The sequence below is a fragment of the Ciconia boyciana genome, chromosome 1, assembly GCF_034638445.1.
Source record: "Ciconia boyciana chromosome 1, ASM3463844v1, whole genome shotgun sequence".
In the NCBI taxonomy this organism is placed as follows: Eukaryota; Metazoa; Chordata; class Aves; order Ciconiiformes; family Ciconiidae; genus Ciconia; species Ciconia boyciana.
In genome coordinates, this window is record NC_132934.1 from 157,002,259 (window position 1) to 157,028,242 (window position 25,984).

Genomic DNA, 25,984 nt, shown 5'->3' on the forward strand with positions numbered 1-25,984 from the left:
TGGCGTGTCCGAAAACTGGAGGAGGAGGTGCAGCTTTGCCCCGTCTCCAGTGCATCTAAGTTTGAACAGCCGTGGCCAAGCCTAGTTTCTGTAGTCTGGAAATTACACTGCACGACACAAAAGAGCGCAGTGATTTATACATCAACAGTCGCTTTTCTTGCCATAACATTTCATTGTTCTTTTTCCCTAAATCTGTAATTACATGTTTTCGTCCTGCTATGTGCTGCTTCACAACAAATATAATTCTTACACAGGCTTTGTGAGTGAAAATAATCCCGCTCAATTAGCACAGATCATAAACTTGCATTGTGTGGGAGCAAGCGGTTGTAAACGGTGGATTCGAAATTTGGGGCATTGCATCATCCTTTTCTCTAATTTAGTAAGTTCTTCCCCAGCACTACTACGGGCTGGTGGGCTCCTTTAGCCAAGCCAGAGGCTGGAGGTCACCGACGCCTACAGCTTTGTTCTGCTTGGGCCTTAATACTCTAATTTAAAGTTTCCAGGAAGGCTGCCTGTGAATAAGCTAGATTTACTACGCGTGCTGTTTAAATGCTAGCACTTGGAGAAGGGTGTTCATTAGGCGGCAATTGTTTCACTTGGTTTTTCAGGCCGATTCTCCATTACGGAAGATCTTTGGAAAAAGGCTGGCAGGCAGGAGAAAGAGGAAAGAAAGTCAGTCTTTTAGGTCTGTGTATTCGAGGACGTTGTGTTGTTGGCTGTAGTTCTAAGACACACACTTCTTGGCCTTAATTGGAACAAATATATCTTACGGAGAAAGAAACAAACGAACCTGCTGTGGCTTTTGTCCTTGTGAGAACACGGCTCCTCATTTTGTGGCTGAATCAATACTAGAAGTAATTATTTATATTTTTCTTTTGTGAAGAACTGGTGAAGTTTGCCTATTAATTAGTATGAACAGGAAAGGTACAATATTGAGTCTAGCCCCAAACATTAAAGCTTACTGCCAGTTTGTGTAAGAAGTCTTCATCTATACTAAGGCAAAAGCACACCCGTGTTTCACTTGTAGCACAAGAAATAAAAAAAGAGCTAAAATAGTGACGGTAATGGTGGAGTTTATAAAGAGAAGAAATCATTGTAGTGTAGCGGTCACACTGTCTTGGAAAAGTGTTTTATCAGAAGCACGTGTGGTCCTTGGGTCAGGTAGATCTCTGTCCACCCCAGGTCCATAAGCATGATCCTGGTGAGTGAGTGGTGTTCCTTTGCGTTATACTAGTAATATCAATCAGCATCTTAATATGTTGTTAAATCTTAAAGTCTAAGTTGTTTCCTTTCCCACACGGCTGCTCAGGAGATTTGAAAGATTATTCTTGTCATTCTCCCATGTCCAAAATTAGCAAAATATGTGCAAGAACAGTAGAAATGTTACCAAAGCAGAAGAACAGGATTGTAGCCCACCAGTCGTTGCGCTAGCAGCTGTAAATGGCCAAATGTGGAAGAAACAGCAGTGCCTGCCAGAGACGTAAAACCTACTGGAGTTCCCAAAACTGGGATAAGGACTATAAAACTCAATCCATCTGTAATTTCCAAGATCTAAATAAACAACTTGTTGATATTAAATTGAGTCAGGCCCAAACTATTAAGATCTGGTTTGCTCAGTCTGTCATTTTGGTTTTGGAAACTGTGTGTTTGTTCCTTTCTGTCCACTGCAATTGCTACTTTTCTGGATGAGATTTTATCAAGTGTCTCACATTTTCCCTTTTTTTTTCTCTCTCTCCCTTCCCCCCCCCCTCTTTTTTTTCTGTTTTAGATTCCTTCCTGGACAAGGATTGGTACTATATCCACAGATAGGAGACAAACTGGATATTATATGCCCAAAGGTGGACTCTAAAACTGTTGGCCAGTATGAATATTATAAGGTCTACATGGTTGATAAAGACCAAGCAGACAGCTGTGCTATTAAAAAGGACAATACACCTCTACTCAACTGTGCCAAGCCAGATCAAGATGTTAAGTTTACCATCAAGTTTCAAGAGTTCAGTCCTAATCTCTGGGGCCTGGAATTTCAGAAGAACAAAGATTATTACGTCATATGTAAGTTCAAAATATCAGTTGCTCATTCTTTTAAATATAATTGTTCATTCTTTCGTATATTGTCTTGTACATTATAAGCAAACTAAGAAGAATGTGAATGGGTTTGTATTTTTTTCTCTGAAAATACTTTCTTGCCAGCATATTTTCAACATTATTGCTGACTTCTATGGGGCCCCTGTCTCTTTTTTTCCTTGGTTTGTGTAAACCAAATTAAATTGTACTTCTGTGCCTGTGAAGGGCTTCTTTTGTGCACGGTATCATGTCCTGCATTGACACTGAAAGTTGTGTGCAGCTGAACCGTGATGTGTTTCCTGCTTGCGGCTCTGGTGATGTGCCATGCTATCGGCCTTGCCCTCGGGTGCCCTTATGCCAGGAGTAGGAGTAGAGTGGCCCGGCCATTCTGAGCTGAGGCATCCTTCGCAAGGTGGCTGGCCATTGCTCCAAGTGGTCCGGGGATTCTTGCAGTGACCTTTTGGCCACTTTCGTGCCAACTTTGACAGTGTAATTTCCCAACAAGGGTTACTGGTGGGCTCTAATTGAGCATGCATAGCTGCAATACGTACCTACTGTGTCCGTACAGTAGCTAGGAGGGTTCTTGGGCAAACCTAGACTAGCATGATCTGGAGTTTCCTCCTTTTTCATGGTGCTGGACTTATAAAAAGAATGTGCGTGACACAGGCCTGTGTCCAACAATAAAAACTTAGTGTGAGTTTTAGTCTGATAAGGGATTTATGGCTGAAAGCGAGTCTGGAGGTAACCGCTGTGTTTAGTGATTCAAATTACTTATGATGTGTAAAGCTAATGATGTGAATCAGGAGTTAGCATAAGCTGAGACCTCAGCAGTACAACAACAATTTACATTAGTTTAGGTTTTGTCATTGTAATACTATGGCCTGCGGATCTCATTTAGCCCCATGGGGACTTTTGAAGTCTTGAGCAAGGAACAGCAGTTAGTAGGAGATGGAGAAATTCTCTGCATTGGCTTTTCTGCAGTTACAAGGAAGTTAGATACTGGTGTGTCTTATTTCTGCCACCTCCTTGAAAATTGGAGGGCTGATAACTATTTCATGTAATGTCTGCCACTCTAAACATTTCTTAATTTCTTAGTTTAAAATATTAGTAATTTTACAAGTGCTCTGAGCAAGTACTTTTAAAACGTAAATGTATTTAATATGAATTAATGCTCACTTCCCAGATATATCCATAATGGTACACACTGTGTATAAAACAGGTTGTATGTCACAGAAACTAAGTAAGAATTCACTGTATTAAATATTAAATGTAGGAATTACTAAATAACAGTTGTGGGAGATATAAAGCACCATTTTTTGGCTTTTAAGGTTTGACAAAAAGATCACTTAATATAGGTGCTTTCTCTGTTTAGTCAGGGGGTATGTAAAAACCTGATCCCACTTACACAAAAGCATTTAACTTTGACAAACTTCCCACTGAAATCCAGTGAGATTTACCAGGGTAAAAGCTGCAAGATTAGATGTTGAGAGATAGTTGTCTGTAACTCCAGTGAAAATGTGTAGCATAAAAATGACCACGCTCAAATAGTTGGCTTTAATGATGAAATATGTTCAGTATTTAGTGCTGCTTTTAAAAACATCCACAGCAGACCAGCTGTAGTGGAACAAATGGCACTGTTACAATTATTACCTGAAAATTATGGGCACAAATGGAGCTTTCTGATACCCTGTCAGTTCTGTCATATCTATGTCATGGATTTACCCAGAGAATTATTAAATATGTCTCATTTTCATTAGTTTTGTATAATTATTTCATTATAGCAATAAGACATAATAGACATTGCATTTCCTGGAAGATTACAGTATAGTTTGGTTGAAAGAACTTGCTCAGCCTTCAGCCTAATGCCTCAAAAATCACACTGGCCTTGCAGTAATACTGGAGTGCCTTAGGATATTACTTTCCCTGCTCATTCTGGCATAAACAAATGGCTAATTTATCACTATATTGCTAGTATACTAACCGAGCTGCAGCAGGGGTACCCATACATTTTAATAGGTTGGACAAAAAAAAAACAACGCTGAAAAACCAGCCATCCTGAAGCTAAAACTCTTGCTTTTCTATCATTCAGGGAGAAAACAATGAACTCAGTGATGTCGGTCTCAGAAACACTAAGAGGGGTAGAAAACTAGGCCAGGGCTCAGCTAGGACACCATTTTACAGAGATACTGGAGCTAGATAGGATTTTAACAATTTGTGCTCAAAAGCTCATGACCCGACACAGCCTTGTCACATACAAGTTCTGGTAGTCAGGACGTTTACTGTCATTTTTATAAGTAATATAATACATCTTAATCATGTAGGCAAATCAAGCTGTAAATGGTTTGCGTACATCCCTATTCCCAGACCTGTAATTTAACAGGTGTGCTCAGGCCTGAAAGGGGAATGCACTGGGTCGCCCACAAACTCCGATACTGCTCTTCCCTTCTTTCTTTCTTTCTTTCTTTCTTTCTTTCTTTCTTTCTTTCTATCCTTCTGTCCTTCCTTTCCTTCTTTCTTTCCTTCTTTCCTTCTTTCCTTCTTTCTTTCCCCTTTCCTTTCCTTTCCTTTCCTTTCCTTTCCTTTCCTTTCCTTTCCTTTCCTTTCCTTTCCTTTCCTTTCCTTTCCTTTCCTTTCCTTTCCTTTCCTTTCCTTTCCTTTCCTTTCCTTTCCTTTCCTTTCCTTTCCTTTCCGTTTGTTTGTGAGTTTGGAGTTTTGTCTTGATTCGTTGGGGGTGTTTTTTGGGGGGTGGGAGTGCAATGAAGTGAAGGCAATGATGCATTTTATGTGCCAGCTTTTGGTTTTGAAGTATTTTAGGATCTTGTATTCCCTCGACTAAGGGGCATCAAACAAACCTGAGACGAGAGTTTACTGAGCCCAGCATCTTTGCAGTGCTCACTATGGCTGCGTCTACAGCCTAATCTCACGCTGTTTATGCTGGCAGGCTGTTGTCAGCCCTTTAAATGTTTTATGCATCGTCATGTAGCTTTATCATCTTGCCATTATTTGAAAACACGGTTTGTTTTTCTAAGGTAATAGTATGTGGTTTGTGAAGCTGTATTAAACAGTAAAATCTCTATTCAGATTAGGGGGTTAGTCATTTTGGGATGAGGAGTTATAACACAGGATGAAGCAGCTTCCTGAACCCTGTGTACCTTTAGGGAAATATGACTGAACAGGAATTCTTCAAGCCATAATTTTTATATCATCCAGATGTATTCATGATGGGTATAGCAGAAGGAGATCTTTTCTACTCATTATTTCCCTAGGTCTGAGCATATAAAAGATGCAACTTTTCTCATTCCACAATTCACAGTTTTTTAAAAAAGTAAAAGTGTAGATGAGTTTCTGATACCTGTTTTCACATTTAATGGTACTTTAATCAAAAAATAATCTAATCCATTTCTTGGCAAGATATTCCTCAATATGACTATCAGGATCCAGAGGGTTAATTCTGTGAACAGCAGTACTTGGAAAGATGATACTGAATGGTATTGTGAAAGTGAATAAATGATGTAACAGAGTGTCCTTGCTTTTCTCTTCTTTGCTATCATCAATTTTTGGTTCCTGGGAAATTAATAGATTCATTTTCCTACAGTTACCTGGTTTCTTTTCAGCAGAACTGGAGAAGGTCAAATGTACTTGAGATCTCAGAAGTATTAATGTTAGATTATCCTAAAATATGCGACCATTTAGCTAACATATCATAAGTCTCTAAGGAAATCCTTAATCAGATGCATGAAGGAAGATACATCATGCCCAACAACATAAATATCTGTGCGAAGGGCAAAGTTAAGCAGAAGAAGGGTGTGCAGATTTGCAGCTCTGATGTTTGCATTAAAAAGTCTTTTTATGCCTTTGCATGGTTAGGGAATGAAGTATAATTTTCTGCTGTTGCGGATTGCTCAGAATGAGCAATGAGTATCTTCTCAATACGAGGGGATTGATCTGCAAGTACTTGGGTCGTGGTGTATCTGCTTCAGTACTTCTCTCAGATGCAGGGTTTCTTGTATGGGACGGAGACGCGTTAGCATAGTACAAGCATGTATAATATGGCAAAGATGTTTAGTTTCGGTGAACAGGAGTTGTCCTGAGCCCTTCCCAATAAACCTGGCCTTTAGTCAGAGAGCACAGAGAGTGCTGCGGTACCCTGTCTTTGCCCTGGGGAAGCCTGCGGGAAGCTACGCCAGAGGGAAGGGATCAGTGCCGCTTGCCTTCGAGCCACCATCACGGTCCCGAGATAGTTTGGCCAAGCAAGCACATACTCTGCTCACTGCATCTCTTCTTTTGCAGAAGTAAAATGAAGATTATGGGCTGGCATCATCAGCATTAAAAAATAAGTCACCTGCAATGAAGTCTTCACCTGTTCAAAATTTGTAAAATAATGGCTTGAGACTTGGGAAAGGGCTACAGAATGGTCCTAGAAAAGGTTCCTCTAAAATGCTTGCTCCGCCTGCAACCTCGTTAGCCAAGCTTGCTGAGCTGATGATGCTCATTGGCTTTGACATTGGCAAAATGGAATATGCAGCTTTCCTTAAATGTTTTTTGTCAACTTTTTTCAAGTGACCCACTTACATAATTGGCCTCTGGCTTAAATTAAAAAACATATATATATATATTTGATCCCTGACTGATTTAAAGGTTTATACTGACTAGTAGCACTACATTTTGCATAACTGCTTTAATAGTACTGTGGGTTTTAAAATCGAAACAGTCATTCTGAAACTTTAGCATTAGCTGGGTTTGAAAAAATCACAAGGCTTTTTATGTTTTCACTTTGTCATTCTGTTACAATTAAAGGGCAATAACTGTCTGAGGAAGAACACATTAAAGGACAATATAGATTGTGCCCTGAAATATGGCCCAGTTGGGAAGAATAAATCTCTTTGCGTGGCCAAGTAGATTTACATTAAAATGTTATTTTAGTATTCTGTCCAAACAGTTTAAGCGCTGGCTAATCAGGCTGGCTGGGCATTTGGACACCTCTCTGAGGCAGGTTTCAGCCTGCAGCCCCCTGCAACCTCCCAAACATCTAGCGAGAGCTACCTGAAAGGAAACAGTAGGTTTTCCTTTGTTTGGAGGTTGATTCTGAACTAGCCAAAACCAGGACAAAAACTGTATCAGAATTTCAATTCCATTTCTTTTGCAACAAAGACATTTTCCGTGCTTTTTGTTAAAGGCTCTGTGGTCCAGGAATCTATTGTTATTTATTTTTTGGTGGTGGTGGTGGTAATGAAAGCCTATGTGATAATAGCCACCCCGATTCCAGTTGTACAAAGATCACATTTTTTCCTTTCCTTTCTCCTCCTCCTTCCTCAGAAAATTAGATAAATGATTTCTTCTTAGTGTAAAATGATATCCAGAGGTCAGTCTTTGACTTTGCTGAGAGTCTTCTAAGGGATATGTCAGCAATACCACTTAGCTCTTGTTGAATTAAATATAAATACAGCTCATACAAATAATATTATTGGAGAAAAAAATCACCGTCTGTGCAGCTTCAGATTTCTAACAGGGTATAAGACCTACAGGATTAATGGAGTCATGGTCCTTTGGGGTTTTGTCCCAGGCCACACAGGTCTTGTAAGAGAATAAGGCTATTTTAGATTGATGGACTTTGTTCACATTCGGTGCCATTACCTAGGCAATACCGACCGTTTCTCTCCTTTAAAGTAGACAGAGATAGTTCAGCAGGAAATCTGTTATTATTTCTCTATTCCTAAGGGAAGGAAATGAAAGATAAGAATGCTCAATTTGTTAATTGATGGCATCTTGTGAAAAAATACATTTATCCTCCCCCACACCCCTGCAAGTATTCCAGATAGCTATGGAATCAGATGAAAATGAAGAATAATTATTCAGACTGGAAGAAAGAATTATTCAGGAAATACTCAGGAATTAAACAGGTTTTAAAATTTCATAGGAAGCTGTTTAATATTTTTAGTCACTATTTATTTTTCTCATTTTTTTAGTTCCTCATAAACAATTTATAAATACTGGAAATACAGTACATTCACAAAGAATGACACAATATTCTCACTTAGAAGTCTTTATATATATAGTACACATATCAACAATAGGGGACACTTGAAGTGCTTTGCAAAAAACAGTTTAAACCCTGTTCTTCTACAAATTGTATATGTTCTTAGATTTGCATATACATCCTTAATAGGACTACATGCAGAAGAGGGTTGGGTTGAGTGTGTATTTTATGCTTTATATGCAGGGTATGAGTAACTGTTTAAATCAAGGGGGTGTGTACTGGGGAGACATGCCATGCTATGAGGAAAGTATCTGTCTAAACTGAAATTTAGAATCGCACTAGCATACTGAAGCACATTTAACTTTCATTTTGTACCTAAGTTTGGTGATGAGCATTTATCTCATCAAGTGGGATGATCAGTCTTTATTTTATACAGTTGCTTGTATTATATCTGTTATGTATTACAGTATTTTAAGTCCTAAAATAAAAGACCAGGAACTGTATAAGCATTTATAAAGGCTTTAATGAAATTGATTTTAAATACTTGAAATTTTTTGTCTCGTTAAAGGCTTTGCATAGCTGGATTGAAGGGAAATGTACTTTTGTCTGAGAACTGCATTAGCTATAACACAGGGTTGAAATGGTTGAAAAACAGGGTTAAATGTCAGTTTGGACTTTCTTTCCTGACTTCAGTCAATCTTGAAAACTTTGGAGGAAAAATATTTCAGGATTTATTTCAGATAAATCAGATTATAAAACTAAGCCCTAATGGGCAGTCTTCCAGTTGCTTTTTTTTCAGTCCCAAGGAAATCATGCAAATATTTCTGTGAGTAAAAGCAGGATTATTCTTAAGGTAGTCTTAGCAGTTCTTGGAGAAGAGTCCGTATTAAGCTGATAAGGCTGGTTTTAAAAAGCATGTTTGGATCTTTGTTAGCATGATTTATCTGTTTTCTGTTCTGTAGATGAAAACAGCAAAAATAACTAAACCGCAGCAGCAGATTAGTCCTTGTGTGCTCACTGAGCTGCTGTGAGAGAAACAGAAGTCTGAATCCAAATCCTTCCAGGGAAACCGAGAAGGATTTGTTTTTCAAGTATTTCACGTTAACACGTAAATGCCTTAGACCACAACAGTGCGGCTGATCGCAGAATCACAGAATGGTTGAGTTTGGATGGCACCTCTGGAGATCATCTAGTCCCCTGCTCAAGCCCTTGCTCAAGCAGGCTCAGCTGCAGCCAGTTGCCCAGGACCATGTCCAGCTGAGTTCTGAATATCTCTGAGGATAGAGACTCCACAGCCTGCCTGGACAACCTGGTCCAGTGCTCTGTCACCCTCACATTTAAAAAGGTTTTCTCAGGTTTCAACAGCATTCCCTGTATTTCAGTTTGTGCCCATTGCTTCTGGGCACCACTGAGAAGAGTCTGGCTCTTCCTTCTTTACTCCCCCCACCAGGTATTTATACACATGGGTAAGATCCCCCTGAGCCTTCTTTTCTCCAAACTGAACAGTCCCAAGTCCTCAGCCTCTCCTCCTATAAAGATGCTCCAGTTCCTTCATCATCTCCATGAGCATTTAGTGGACTTGCTCCTTTAAGTCCATATCTGTCCTGTATTGGGGAGCCCGTGACTGCACCCAGCACTCCAGCTGTGGCCGCACCAGGGCTGAGTAGAGGGTAAGGATCACCTCCCTCTGCCTGCTGGCAGTGCTCTGCCAAATGCAGCCCAGGAGACTGTTGGCCGCCTTTGCTGCAAGGGCACGTTGCTGGCTGATGGTCAGCTTGGTGTCCACCAGGACCCCCAGTGCCGTTTCTGCAAAGCTGCTTTCCAGGTGTTTGGCCTGAGCCTGTGCTGAAACTCGATTCCACCTGCTGTCCAGGGGCTGCCACCGCAGATTTAGTAGTAGAATCAAGACATTAATGAAATAATTTGTGTTGAGAAAAAAAAAACAAACAAAAAAACAACTTAATAATGTTATACTATTAAAATACTAGTGAAATATTAAAAACGGTATGAATGTCATTATTAAAAGTATCAGTTCTCCTGTCTAGTCATGACTTTTCAAAATTCCGAACAGTGGAGGATTAACGTACCCATCCCATCGAAGTTTCTTAAAATGGACCAAGATGTGCCTATGTGATAATTTCTAAAGAAGCTAAACCCCTTAATTTCTTATGGCAAGTGTTTGAACTAGAGGTCCTGTAGCACCTTGGAAGTTCAGATTGCTTTATTTCAGCAGTGTTTCCTCATTAAGTTTTACTCCATGGGTATTTTAAAGTTCTAAACACAAACATAAGCATACTGCAATCAAAACAGCGCTTAACTTCTGATCATCTTTGCCAAGTGCACAGTCATCCAATAGTATCATAATTGATCTCAGTACTAAGGTGCCGAACTCTGTGTTGCTGAAGGATAGTTAGATGATGTAAATAGCTTTTTGTGTTTTGCAATAAAGCACACTTCTGTTGTGCTTGATGTAAAAGCAGGAGATGAAGGTATTCTTTTATTGAAGCAAACATGTGGAAAATTGCTCTAGATTGTTATAGTACAGAGCATCTCCCCTGAAAGGAATGAGGTTCATCTATAGGGCAAACTCTGACTGTGGCACTTTATTGGGGTTACTCCTGGACTCTGTGTGGTCAAAGCAAATAACGTCATGTCCATCTAAACTGTTATAACCATGAGACTGGCACATTTTCTCATCTATAGTGTTATATTCTAAACTGTCACTAGGCATTAACTCAGTCACTGGTGAAGTCCTACCACCTAGAGATGAACTCTGCCTCAAAATGATGTTTTCCACTTCAGTGCTACTCGTATAGCAATTACTGGGTCATTAATATCATTGCATGCAATTAGTGACAGTAGAATGAGCAAGAGGTTTGTTATTTATTTAATATGAACTTTCACTATAACCCTTTCTTATCCAAGTGCTACAGACAGAAACCAGAGAGATTTTCAAGGCCGATGAACATCCTTGAAGAGTGGTGTTGAGTTTGTACAGTACAGAATGTAGGTCCTCATTTAATGTTAAAGCTTCTGCTTTTGTTTCCAGCGAGTCCGCTTGTCATTAGCAACAATCAGTGTAATCGGAATGCTAACTAATTCTATTAGTTCTGTTCAGCTGAACTGTTAAGCAAAGCTTGCTGTGGTAGTGGGGAGATATTTCTGCCCATCCATGAGAGGCTTTTGCCAGTAGCGTGCGGGGAGAAAGGATAAACTTACGTAAAATACCTGTTTGTGGTTGGCGAAGTTAACTAGCTAGTAATCTGTTTTAGATGCATACTTTCTGATATATGCTGAATGCATCATAATTAGTGGGCTTACATCTGCCACAGTTACTTCAGCGCTCACAAAGATATAATTTGTTTATGTAAACTAGAAGCAACCATGTGTGCAGTAGCTCATTATCTGACATTTCTCAGAGTATGTGAAATACAGAACTGAAATACTTTTAGAAATGCTTAACTGTAATGAAAGACTTAAATTGTCATTCATAGTGATACAGTATTGAGATGCTTTTACTTTTTATTCTTTTAATAATCTCTAAATCATTCCAAGAGAATTTTGAAAAGGGACACTTGACAGCAGTGAAGCAAGTAGGATTTTGTTGTGGGTGGGTGGATGCTGTGACCTTCTGTAATAGTTAATAATTCAGCAAATTGTTTACTGTTCAGTACAGTTCAGCTGTGGTATTCCTTAACCCAGAGATAAAGTGGTGCTGTTTTTAAAATGATAGGCAGCAGAAACCAGTCGGAGCTCACAGCTTTTTTGATACTTTCCAACTCAGTCTTGCTCGCTGTATCTTTTTCCCTTTATGGAAAGTCTTTGTTGACATAAAGGGCTTTTTTTTTTTACCACCTGTATTCTTCTTGTATGATGCCACGTCTCCCTGGAATTAATAGAATCATTCTGAATGTAGGAAACTTTACAAGAATTCTCTCCCTGTTTTGTGCTTAATACTTGGGCAGTCCTTCTCAGTCGGACGACATGAGATGCGGGAAGGAGAGTCTACAGATTTCCAGAGGTGTGCCTGGAATTAAAACAGTTGGTATATACCAAGGTATATTACAGTACAGAACTGATTGGCTCTGTCTTGCTTGTGTCCTCCACATTGCACACACCCCCCAAAATACTGAAACAGTAATAAAATCTGTCCCTCTCTTGACATACGAATACAAGTGGAGACTTTTATGGGGAATTATATAAAGACCTGTATATCATGAGTCCCATCTAAACACCACAATTCACGCCATTCACATTTGGACAAGATACATTTTAGAGCAGTGGTTAGAAAAGTGAATCACAAAGTTTCACTGCAGAGCCTCTCCCTTCTTCCAGGCAAGAAGAGGCCTGTTTTTTATTTTACTTCATTTTGTTCTGGTTTTAGCTTGACTGGGGAGGGCATTGCTGCTTACTTGCTGTGCAGAATATAATTTATGGATCCTGTTTAGATATAAATCCTGAGACATACAACATAGGACTTAATTTAAAAAGCAACAAGGGTGAGAAATGGAAAAGAAGAAAGGAGAATTCTGTTCCTTTCCTTCACATAAAAGTTTTGCCTCGTGTGTGGATAGAGGGGGAAAAAAGGCTGGCTTCAAGAGTATTTATAAACACCCCATAAGCTTTAGTTTAAGAAAAATGTCTGTCTTAATTTAAAGAAATGTGTGGAATAAGATTGAGAGAATGAGAGTTTATGAATGGTCTTTAGGTTGAGAAACTCCTCAAAATTCTGCTGCCACCTTGACTTTGCAAGTAGGACAAATAAAAAACCAGACATGTTAGGAAAATGCAAAATTATTGGTAAACCATTTTTATACATTTTTCATTACTGTCTCAGTGTCCTATATTGTATCAATTGAGCAAATTCATCAGGTTTTTATCTTTTTTATTGAAGATCCTTTCTTTGTCTCTATGAGATCAGTAGAAAAGTTAGGATGTGATTTTATTGTTCAAGCACGAAGAGTTAAACAGAGGAGGTCTTCAGTCTGTAGACAGAAACACAGACAACACATTGACAGTACTCTATGCAACTATTCATAATGCATTTAAGTTATAGCACTTGCGGTCCAGGTTTGGGACTGCTGATAGTTAAATTTTGGAAGACAATTTCATGTTTTGAAAAAGTGCAGGTTTCAGTGTTGGTCTCATTTTTTGTCACTACAAACAAGGGTAAACCGTTAGTTGCTAGTAGTTGAAATTAGTATATTCATCTTATCTCTAAACTTTCTGCAGCTCAACCAAGCTACCTTTTCTTTGGTGAGTGGCCTGACCAATTTCTTTTGTTGTTTCAGATCTCCGTGCAGATCTGGCATTGCTACTAAGTGGGAAAAAAAAGAATTTAATTTCATTTAATTAAAACACTCTTTCTATTACCTCAGCTGCCTTGTTCTTCATCCCTGGCTGGTCTAGAAACAACCTCTGTGTTGTGATCTGTGATTTGTGGTCTCGCAGTGTGTGATTTCTGGTGTTCTTCAACCTGTCCCATAAATTTAGATAATTTATGGGAAAGAAGAATTATTTATTCAGTGCTTTAGTAAGAGAGTCATTAAAAGGACCAAAAGCAGATGAAAGCAGTCAGAGCACAAACACACGATGCCTGGCCAAAATAGTGTTCTATTATTTAATAAAATAGAAAAACCCCAAAAGCTTTACATGCACTTAGTAATCCTGTGAGTGCATATGAGATCAAGTGCAGCTTTGCTTTAAGAATAACTTCTTACTACTGTTGGATCTACAGATTTTGTGGATTTTTGCTGCTGTTTAGACTTTTCCATTCCGTTTCTAAGCACAGCTGGGGAGAAGTGGAGATGGGTAGGGTTATTTGATTTTATTTAGCTCTGATTTTGAGAAACCTATTTTCAGATGCTGAATTCAAGCAGTATTTAAGAAAAAAGAAAGATTAAAATCTCTACTATTGGACAGTACTGATCTACCCCAAAGAAACCTGTAATTCTCATTTTTCTATTAACAGATCCACAACAGCAGCGATTAATTCTTGATGACCTCATCAGTGATGTGTCTTTGATACATTGCCAAATGGCTTGTATCGTCCAGCACACTAAGGGGGGACAAACCCAATTTTGCCCTCGCACATCAGTTGACATCACTCATTCATTCCTGTAGGCTGTGGTTTAAGGTCCATTTAGTTTTCACAGGAGAATTAAGTGCGACGATCATAATTTCTCTCTTCAGCTATGTAGTCCATTTCATATTCAAGCTCTAGAAATAAATGTGTTATAAAGTTGCGTTGGTTCAAAGGATATGACATTTAATTTGCAAGTAGGTAATGTTTTTCATAATCCTAAAACATAAAAGTATGGGTAATAATTGCGGCAGAATTAAGAGGCTGAGATTTTTGTCTGCTGGTGTTTTCTTTTAAGTAATTGTGATGGCATTTGTTCATTTTGTAATGTGTGTTTTTAGGAGTGAAGGAAGTTGAGTTTTTGTGACTGTGCCTTCATTTCTAATCTCTTTGTGAATGAAAAGCTATACACAGGCACAAATCCAGCAGCTTAATTCTCCATCTGATTAGAGCAATGTTACCAACCTGATAGGTTGAAAACAGCCAAGATCCATGCAGTGGCTTAGCCTCCTGGGAAGCAGAGTAATAACAATCAAATGAAGACATATTAAAATGTAATATTACTTCCTCTCCATGGGGACTGTATGAGAATCATAGCCAGGAACTATTCTTGTCAGCTGACTCTGTTTCGCTCACTGATTCCCTGCCTCTGCATTTATGACTAATGCATTTCGTACAATAAACAACACTTGTGAAGTTTTAAAAGCAAATAAATGTAAAACATCATACATTGATTTACATGAGTTCCAGGGGTTTTTTTGTTTTGTTTTTGTTTGTTTGTTTGTTTGTTTTGTTGTTGTTGGTTTTTGGTTTTTTTTAATAATTTATATATTCCAAAGAAGGGAAGGCAGAGCTGGAATTAAATTCTTGGGCCTGAATAATTTCATTTCCTCTTGTGTAAGGGAGAGGATATGTTAAGGCAGTGTTTTACGAAACTGAAAATGTATACTAGCTTCTCCAAAGTAAGTATGTATCAGCAGACTCTTAACCATAATGTCATATCAAGTCAGTTTTTTCTGAAAGTTGAAAACCCAAACTTATATTCCTTATAAAATGGCAGCTGCTGTTGTATTCAAGGAATGCAGACACATAGTGTCTGTGTATACAGAGCTCAAATATAATTTTTGACTGACTGCTGTAAACATTGCTTATAAATTATTGCAATTTTGTCAGAAAGTCTTAAAATTAATAGAGATTTTAGGGGAATTATATGTGTTTATTTGTAGGTGTGGATAAACTGTTGACTGAATAATTTAGTGCGCTTTTGACTATAACTAGTTTTGCAATTGACACCAGTGGAACAGGACAGGTCTCAGAAAATCAGAGGTACCTATCCATCAAAAGATGTAAAATATTTTGCTACCTGTTTAGCAACATTGTACTTACTTTTAGTTTCCAGTGTGTTGCTGTATTAGTACAAAGTGAAGTGTGGGATCCTGAGAACATTCAATACTCATGAGAAACTTTATATTAATCATTAATTATGTTTATTAATGTTAATATTTAAATAGTATCTAGTCTTCTTAGCACAGGGCCACGTATGGTAGTTCATGTGTGAGTAACTGCTTCTAAAATATATCCATATTTAGACCTAAATATAAAAAAACCCCAAACCTGTTCTTTTTTATATATAAGTATATAAATATAAACTGGATGGAAGGCCTAAAATTTGATCTTATAAACACACCAGAGAGCAGCATTTCTGTGTTAGACACAAGAGCCGTGTGTTACGTTTCTGTGTTTATACCCAAAACTCCTATCACAGGCACTTTTTTTTTTTTGAAATATCCTTCCAGTGTGAGCAGAGCTCCAGGTACAGGGTCCCTTTCCTGCGGAAGTGTGAGTGCGGCGGAGGAGCTTACATGATAGCCGGTATAATTTTCATTTGGAGATCAATATGGAAAGGCAATGGCAAGTGTTTGAGGAATATTTTGTACTCACTCCCTTGTTTGACTTCTGCACACTAAACTGTCAAGGGGCATTAGCAGTATGAAACTGTTTTCTCTGATGTCCCAGATTACTTCTTTTTCTCCTTGCAGCTTTTCAAAGCTTGAAACGATGTGTTTAAAACTACCCACTTTCTTCCTGGTACACTAGGGATATGTGAGGTTATATTTCGATAGTCTTAATGAATTTTGAAAAATAATTTCCTCCAGTGGCCTTGGGTAATTGTCGGTTTAATTACAGGGAGAAGCTGAGATGGAAACTTTGCTTTGTCACTGAAATGCTCCACTTTGAAAATTCCCCGTTCCTCGGGACGTAGCAGCCTGTACTCTGAGCTATAATGTAGGCTTTCTGAAAACCCCTTGAAGAACTGTGGAAAAAGTGAATACTTCTGCAAATTCATTCATCTGACATCAAAGCTATGCAAGCATTCTTTTAGCAAGCAAGCGAGGCAGATTGCTCTCGCGTAGGCACACAACCAGACTCATTGTACATCTGGGCCTTCCCGTTTGGAGACTGTATTTGAAGTAATTTTGCATTCTTTTTGCCATCTTACTTTCTTATTCTGTACTGAGGCCAGACTGCATCCTCTGCATCTCATTGAGGTCTCCTGCTCTGTGGGTTAAATGGGTAGGCCTTTAAAGAATAAAAAGGCATTGATGTTCAGAAGAAGCAGCAATCTATTCAATTAAAATCAAGTAGAAGGTGTTTAAGGAGATGTGAGCCCCCATTGCCTCGATTCAAAAACAAACGAAGAATAACAAAAACCACAAGACAAAGTCAGCGTTTATTAGTTGTACTTGCAGTTGATGCTCAGCTTTGGTATTTCTATTTACTGCTTTTTTTCCCTTGTCCTTGTGCTGGTACATTGGCAAATAGGTCATAAAAAACACTTTCAGCAAAGACACATTTGATTTATGTCCAGAACTGGTTCTTAGTATTGATTTTTTTCCCTCTGGAAAAAAACCAAAAGAAAACAAAACTATATGTCTCCATTATTTTCTGAGCTTGGCAATTCAGTGGCACACTTCAGATCGGCTTTTATCTTAAATTACTCATTGTGCTCTTCTATATTTTAAAAAGTCTTTTTTGCAAGTTGGAAAAAAAAGAAGTAGTTGCACGGACAGCCATTGTCAGGTTTTTACAGAGGGGAGGGAACAAGAGAAGGAACTGGGAGGGACCACGTATGAGGAGAAGGGAATTCTAGGAAAAGAAAACACGATTTGGGAAGTTTGTGTGGTGGCTGTAATTCGAGTTAGTCACAAAAGAGGCAGAAGTGGAACAAAAATAAGAAGTAGATCAAAGGCTAGGAAGCAGGGTTCAGCGGTATGGGGTTTATATCTTTACAGCTAGAGAGAAGATTAGAGCAAGAAAAATACTGCCATGGGGCTAGGAAGACATTGTGAAGGAAAAAGGAAATATACATAGGCTGCATTTGAAAGAAAATCCCCAAGGAAGGTGAAAGAGAAGGAGCGAGAATTAAAAACAAAGATCTGAACAGTGTGAAGCCCTGGTTGAATTAGGTCCCAAGCTGAAGGGAGAGGGGTAGAGGCAGGAAAGTGCTGCTTAAGCAGTTCACCACAGCCACGGCAAGCAGCGAGCTCTGTTATCTCCCATTTTCTATTTGTTTCCTCCAGCTGGTGGCCCCGTGCGCGTGCATGCAACCCGCTCATACGTGCGTTTTGGGCCCTGGATAAACAGATCCAAGAAATGATGGTGAAATTTGCACCCCCAGCACAACCGGGGTGGGAAAACCCCTGGTGCATTCCCTAAATAGTGAAGCCAGAGTCCGCTGTTGGTGGACGTGCCTGCTTTGCTGCCGGGGCACCAGCACCCACGCCAACGTGGCCGGTGGCTGGTGCAGTGCGGAGTGGCGGTGATGCCCAGGGCTGAGGAGCTGCCAAATAGTTTTCCAGCAGCTGTTGGGGGTTTGCAACCAACAGCTGGCTCGGGCGGCAGCGGCGGCGCACCCCTAGACCGTGACTCAATATTTTGGATTCTCCAAGGGAGTTGTGCTTCGTGCACAAGTCGCATTGCAGCGTCAGCTTGCGGCGGGGTTGTGTGGTTCCAGCCAGCGCCTAGATAAGCGAGAACAAGATAAACGCAGGGGAAAGCACCCGTTTGTTTGTATGAGCTAAAAGGTTTCCGTGAGAATAAAGCATATTCCCCCCCGCCACCCACCCCCGCAGAGGCTCCTCAATGCTGAGAAAAGTGAGATTGTACTTTAAAATATTAAATGGTTTTACAATCAGTGCAGAATCTCAGCTTTCACCTGGGTCTTTTGTATGCGTTCACTTCTTCCAGCAGGAGATTTGTAATAGAGGAAGCAGGTGTAATGTGGTGATTATAAAGATATTGTTGGGGGGAAAAAAAATGGGTGAATTTTCAGTGCTTTGCTCCTCTGAGCCTGCCAGGGCTTCCTTTTCAGCCGACTCCCATCACCTTTTAGCAAGGTGCTGCGATTTCGTCCAAGTCAGTCTGTCAGTCAATTGTGCATAGAAAAAAAGGTTGCTGGGTAAATCTGAAACCTTGATAACACATTCCTCCATCTGTATATATTGTACGGCTTACCAATGTATTCATTCCTTTGGCTTTCAACATTTCACAACTTTCCATAGGTCAGCCCGAGCAACAAGAACAGGTCCTGGTAGATTGAAAGATTTCTGCTTTCAGACACTCATGTTCACATCACTTTGCCTGTTGATTTCCTGATTTTTATTTATTTTTATTTATTTATTTTTCTTTTATTTTTAATCAGCAACATCAAATGGGTCTTTGGAGGGCCTGGATAACCAGGAGGGAGGGGTGTGCCAGACAAAAACCATGAAGATCCTCATGAAAGTTGGACAAGGTAAAGACCATCTGCCTTTTCATGAAATCACTTTGATCAGTCTCAGTGTCCTTTTAGTTTTCAGGCTTCTTTTAGTGGTGTAGAGCAGAGAGCCAACCGAGTCTAGTGTGGTCATTCCTCCCTTATAGTCTGAAAGCAAAGCCTGTTTTCTCTTTCTCGGCTACTGACAGATTTCTACAGGAGGAGGGCTAGTGTAATAAGATCTCTTCATTGGAGAGATCCCTAGAAGGAAAGGTCACCTGGGAGTAGTGTATTTATTTCAGTCATTTTTATTTTTATTTTAAAAACAAAAGCCACAACTCTGCTGTTCGAAATTATTTAAAATACATGAAAGGAGGGAAGCTAATATTTCTATAGTTTGCTTGTTATGAATTCTGATTACAGAGGGGTTTTTGTTCATTGTCTCTTTTCACATATAGATAACCTATTGTGCAGGAAGAAAGAATTATTCTTCTAAGTAGAAGTTGGTTTAGTAGTCAATCAACTTCCTCAGTTAAACTGAAATGTCATCTGCAAAGCTTTTCTTGCCAATTACAGGAGTCCCTATAGTTCCTGCAGATGGCCTCACAATTTAAACCTCTGAAATAACTAATATAACCATTTTGCTTTAAAAGGAAAATTACATGCTTATATCTCCCAGACCTTTGCATAAAGATTCTTCTGTTCAAAGCTATTCGTGTCTCACGAGGTACCTAGAGCCGGCTTACAAGGCTCCGTACCATCAAGCGCCAAAGCTGCATGAGTCGTCTTTCTCTCCCCCAGATCCCAACTCAGCGGGGCTGCCCCGGCACACGGATCCCACCAAGCGCCCCGAGCAGGAAGCTGGCACCAACGGGAAGAGTTCCACCACCAGCCCCTTTGTGAAGGACCACTCAGGTAGGTGCGGCGGGGCTCGCGGCTGGGACAGGGCTCTGGTGGAGTCTGCTCCTCTGTCCCCAAACGCGTTTTATTTTACCATTAAAGTGCCAGAAAAACAAGTGTTTTCGTACTGAGGTGAAGCAAAAGCCAGTTGTGATGCTCTGGTGGATAGTGTCTGGGAGCTGCAAGTTTTGGCAACAGCTGCTCTCTCCCTTCTTCTGCTCTGCAGTAGAAGTTAATTACATCTTGTGAGAATATCACTCATTTACAGGAAAGTTTTTGGATAGGGCATTCGCTGAGCAGCTTTACGATGGTAAATGCTGCCTTACATTTAGTACTCTGGCAGATGAACGAGTCTTTCTGTCTTTCTCTTCCCGTATAATACATTATCAAGTGGTTCTCGACAGCCATTTATAAAGTTTATTTCAAGGCATCTATAATTAATGTCCTGATCTTTTAACTGACCATATAAAGTCTACGCACGAATGGCTGGTCTTTCACGAAATTTAAAGAATTTTTTTTTTATAATTACCTAAACAAGATAAAGAGATGGTTCCAAAGAAATATCTTCAGGATGCATTTCAGACATTAGGTGAACAAGAAAAAAACCTAACTCTTAAGACCCAAGGTCTCCGGAAGAAAATTTGGTGAATTGGGAATGCTGCAAAGCAAAACTTGCTGACAGTTGATTCTGGGGTTCTCGAAAATGGCTGCAAGTTTTCCTTGCTAGCTCTGTCATTAGTTACCGGGCTAATGAATCTTTGATATGGTAGTCACTGAGCAGGCTTTAGCCATTTTCTAAGGAGGTTCCAGTAGGAAAAGTTCACAGTTACTTGTACGTAGCATCTGCAGCATTCTTCCACCTGTGAGTGAGCATCAAGAGAGGGAAGTCGGTTCAAATTTTCAAGGGAGAAAGTGTCAAGTGAGCATTCATTTAAGTTTTGTGACAAATAATATGACAGTGTGATGGCACCAAATATTCAACAGGCTGTTCAGCACGTGAGCTTTTCCTGACTAGCAAATGCATGGTGTTTTTTTCTTTTAAGTAAATGTAAGTTAATACAAACAGATATATGCCATAGCCATTTTGCCTATCTCCTGCACTGCCTCAGGCTCCTTTGCTTCATGTGCAAGCAAGAGGAGTCCATGTAAAGAGGCACTAAGGATGGTTTAACTTAAATCAATATGCACAAGATAAAATAGCAGAAGAACGGTGTGACGCTGAACAGCACCAGTTGTCCTGAGAATTGTCATTTCCCTGTGTTATTTTCCCCTCGCAGTCCTATCCTGCCCCTCTCTGCTGCCTGGGGCTGGCCGGCATCTGTTAGAAGATGCGGTGTGCATCAAAGGCTGCCTTGTCAGTGCCAGTCCTTGCCGCTGATGGATGATGATGTATGAAACAGGGTGGCTTGGAAGCAGCACAAAAGTGAGACCAACAGACACAAAGTCTTGTTTAATATTGATTGCTGACTTCGGCTGTTTGCATTTAGCTATCTAACAGGGTAATTGGTTTGTCAAAGTTTAGCTGTCAGTTAATTCTTCCAGTCTTGCTTACTCTACACATTTTTAAGCAGCGTAAACGGGTTGCACGATGGCAATAACTTTTGTCTGTTGTATTTCTGTTCTTTCCAGGATCTAGCACAGATGGCAGTAAGGCTGGGCATTCCAGTATACTGGGTTCAGAGGTGGCCTTATTTGCAGGGATTGCATCAGGGTGCATCATTTTCATCGTCATCATCATCACTTTGGTGGTTCTTTTGTTGAAGTACCGGAGAAGACACAGGAAGCATTCCCCGCAACACACAACAACTCTCTCACTTAGTACGTTAGCCACCCCAAAACGCAGTGGCAACAACAATGGTTCTGAGCCCAGTGACATTATCATTCCTCTAAGGACTGCAGACAGTGTCTTTTGCCCCCACTATGAAAAGGTCAGCGGCGACTATGGACATCCGGTGTACATAGTTCAAGAGATGCCTCCTCAGAGTCCAGCAAACATTTATTACAAGGTCTGAGAAACACACAACCAACTCTGTGGTACAGTTGAGTCGTAGAGGAAACTCACTGGTCAAATGCTTTCTGTTGGGGTTTGTGATGATGCCTTGTGCGCTAGCATTGACTCAAGCACGGGGGGGAGAAGGCGACAGCTCTTTCTCCGGGAGCCGACGCAAGCTGGACAGCTTACCTAGTCTGTAGAATTCCTATCTCGGTGAATAAGTATTCACTAAAAGCTGGAAGACTTTTATGTAGAAGATGCCCATTCTGATTGCTGTACTCTTGTTACATTCATCATCCTCAAAGCCATGTGCTGCGGGCGTTCAGGCATGTACAAAAGCCAAGGGAAGATGGAGTGATCCGTGGATGTTGATAGCTCTAGGCATCCTGGGAAGGTGCTCTAGGATATTTCAAGCTTGAAATGCAATCTTCTGACTTTTGTGTGTCTCTCTCAGTGCGTACTGGATTTGTCACACAGACCTTGGTGTCTAAGTAAGACTTGTTAAAGTTCTCTTGCTTTTAGTCCGTCACTGTTCCATTTGTTTCTGTTATCCGGGGCTCTGCCATCCTTCACATAAGATTTCCTTTCACTCCACCTCCTGAATCACTAATGGAACATTAATGTTTGGAGATCCGCGCTCCATCCATCTGCTACAGCAGCCTCACTCGAATGGGTAATGCATTTATAGAAATTGTGTTTGATAGTAAGGAGCCTTCCAGCCAAAAAGTTAGGCTGTCAACAAAGTCAAGAGCAGGACTGGGTGGTGGAGGGAAGGGCTGACTGCAGTTGCAGTTGAATACTGCTGCCTCAAAAATAGAAGCTGGGAAGAAAAAAGGAAAAAAAAAAAAACATTTAGGTAGCACAGCACTTTGGTATGCTAAGTTTTAAGAAGCAAGTAGGAGGCACAATAACACGCGCAGTGGATTAGGGCTGCATTTGAAGGAATTCATGGTTATCAAATACCAGTGTGCAGAAAAAAATAGTACCTTCAATACAGTAGAACAAAGGGGTATTGTTAGTAAGTGAACAAGCTTGGAGAGGACAAGACAATAGCAGGCCGCTGAGGATGTATTAGGGCAGGGCTGTTGTGGTACTGGCAATAAAATATACAGCTTTGAAGCTGTAGCGAAAACGTAGTCTGCTTTGGATGACTTTTGAGCAGACTCAGCTGCTATAATATCACATTGTACTAAACACAGGGAAAGCATTTAAGAAAATAGCAGAGAGCCAAATCTGACCAAGATGATTATAAGCCAACAGGTCAAATGAGCTGTAATTCTATCACTGGTAAAGTTGTGAAAAAGACCTTTCTCATCTCTAAAAGTAAATCAGAATTTCTTTCTGACTGAGCCTTTTGACACTTTGGTTTATTGTAGTGCTGTCCCTGCACAGTGAGTGTCGGTACTGTGACTGACACAGCCGTTCATTGGTGCTCTGTTGCAAAGTTAAAGCACATATGGCAAACCTCTTGCAGTCCGTAAGAATAAAATAAATTATGACACTGAGATGGAGAAGGAAGATATGTCTTATTTATAATAGGTGTATAGAACACAAGGGATATAAAGTGAGAGTTTTTCTTTCGTTCGTTCTTTCTTACTTTTTTGTTTTGGTTTGCTTTTTTTACTAATATATATTTTGAGATTGCACAGAATCTACACCAGAAGATGTGAAATTCATTTGCGGCAATTAAATAGTCTTAACTTGTCATAATTTTACATATATGTGTGTGTGTGTATATATGTATATACACACATATATATGTTTATATATGCATATATATGCGTATATATGTATAAACATTTTTTAAAAAAGAAATGCTTCTGGGAAAAACATCAGCCAAAAATAACAATGGGAGCATATTAAAAAAAAAAAAAATCCAAAGCATGTCATAAGAGAAAACTAGGAAATATAAGGCCCAAAATATCAGGAAGTCAATGTTACTGCATCACGTATTTAACAATGACAAGGTGTGCCGGCATTTATTTTCTGTGTTGTGTTTTCCCTTGCCTTACAGGCTGATGTGTTCTGTAGATTTCGTTGAGGTTCGTAGAGGGGGGGTTCAGGTTAAAGTTTTCTCTTTAGTATGGCTATTCCCGTAAAGCTCCTACCCTGGGAAGGAAATAAAAAATCTCTACTTTTATATGTGCTATGCAAATAGACATTTCTAACATAGTCATGTTACTATGGTAACACTTTGCTTTCTGATTGGGAAAGAAAATGTAGCAACAGCATTTTGGGGTTCTCAGACCTCTAGTGAGCACCTGCGAGGAAGAAAAAAAAAAGAAAAAAAATCTGTCATAGCAATGATCACTCTCTCTGTTTCCTGAACCTGAAAATGATGTTGGGATGTTGGTCCAAAAGAGAGAAACAAAACAAAAAAAATCCCAACCCATGGTTCTGTGGCAGGTTACCATGGTGACTAACTACAGTACATATGTAATTCTTTTCAACAACCCTTCCTTTCTGTGAATCCATCCATACAAGGTTCTCTTGTAAGTCATTAAGATTTTATTTTGGGGGAGGGGGAGGAAGGGAAAAGATGGGTTTACTGATACTGATTTTTATTAAATCAAATCTATGCTTCATCAGTTGGCTACATTCTAGTTATGTACTAAACTGTGAAAAAAAAAATCAGATGAATTGCTCAAGAGCAACCTGCAACAAATTGAAAAAAAAAAAATGTACTGTGCGTCTGTTTTGTGTCTGGTGCAGAATTATGACAATCTACCAACTGTTCCTTTATTTGACGTTGGTCCAGCTTTGAAAAGTTACTGTAAATGCCTTGCTTGTATGATCATCCCTAGTCACCCGACTTGGAATTTGCACCATCATGTCTAAGTGAAGATGCTGTAAATAGGTTCAGATTTACTGTATATGGATTTGGGGTGTTACAGTAGCCTTATTCACCTTTTTAAATAATAAAAAAAACCACATGAAAACAACACAAAAATGGCTTTTCTTAACCAGATTGTGTATATAGAGCAATGTTGGTTTTTTATAAAGTCCGAGCAAGATGTTTTGTATAAAATTTGAATTTTGCAATGTATTTAGCTACAGCTTGTTTAAAGGCAGTGTCATTCCCCTTTGCACTGTATTGAGGAAAAAAATGGTATAAAAGGTTGCCAAATTGCCGCATATTTGTGCTGAAAGTGTGTACCATGAATATTTATTTAAGAATTTCTTTGTCCAGTTTGTAAGTAACACAGTATTATGCTTGAGTTATAAATAATTTCTTCTTTCTTTTTTTTTTTGTTTTGTTTTTTTGTTTGTTTGTTTGTTTCATTCTGTTTTAAAACTAGCCGGTCATAAGTTTGAAATCTGCTTTAGTTCCACATTGCAATTAGTTCCCAGAAAATGAAAATTATGAAAATCACATTCCACGTCTGTTTCAAACTGAATTTGTTCTTAAAAAAATAAAATATTTTTTTCCTATGGAAACCTTGCCTTCTAAGTATTTTCTTCTTTTGTTTTGCGATTTTTTTCTTTTTTAAAAGATGAAAATAAATAAGGCAGCCACCAAGCCTGCCTTCCTCTGCCCCTACATCCCTCCCTTCTTTTCTCTCTCTCTCCTCTCCCCCATCTCTCCACCCTGCTTGCTAGTGGTTTATAGGAAAGCAAGCTCCTTCACTGACTTCTGTTAACCTACTTCTTTCCCAGACCATCTCTGACATATATCAGCAGATTTTAAAAAACACATGGGGGTCTCATGCCCTTGGAAGTCAGTGAGCTTCAGTCAAGTGCAGTAGCCAGGTTGCCTGGATGATCCGGGAGGTGAGATTATAACCACGCAAATAATTCCCAGACATTATGGCGTGGATTTATACTGTGGGCAGAGTCGGAGAAAAAAACTAAACCTGAAGCCCTCTGTGTGCTGTTGCTGTCACTGCTGCTCCGGAGGAGGGGGAGCGGCAAGCCTGGGGTGGTGGGGCTGAGCAAGAAGGGACAGGAGATCAAGACGTTGGGAGAATGGTGAAGGATTAGAAATGCTGCAAAATCAAAACGTATCTGCATGGTTCTTTCAGTGGGGCCATGCATCGTCCCGTCCCTGCTTTACTGCGCCTTAAGTTAAGGGCGATGGGGGCCAACATGTGCAGGTAACGCAAGCCTTAATACAAGATCTGTGGTTATGTTGCTCTAATCTTCACTAGGATAACTGATTCTCATTTAATAAATAATACCTTCATTTTTTAACAAAGGCCAGTCACCCTGAAA

At 39.7% G+C, this 25,984-nt stretch overlaps 1 protein-coding gene across 1 annotated transcript in view; it reads left to right on the plus strand.

The window, feature by feature from the left end:
• EFNB2 (ephrin B2) overlaps nucleotides 1-25,147 on the plus strand; it is a 46,102-nt gene extending 20,955 nt beyond the window's left edge. Inside the window, exons 2-5 of the mRNA XM_072849900.1 lie at nucleotides 1,769-2,052; nucleotides 18,826-18,918; nucleotides 19,681-19,794; nucleotides 21,409-25,147. Of these exons, the coding sequence (XP_072706001.1) occupies nucleotides 1,769-2,052; nucleotides 18,826-18,918; nucleotides 19,681-19,794; nucleotides 21,409-21,791 (874 nt within the window). The 3' untranslated portion in view covers nucleotides 21,792-25,147. The remainder of the gene's footprint in view (nucleotides 1-1,768; nucleotides 2,053-18,825; nucleotides 18,919-19,680; nucleotides 19,795-21,408) is intronic.
• The last annotated feature ends 837 nt before the right edge of the window (nucleotides 25,148-25,984 follow it).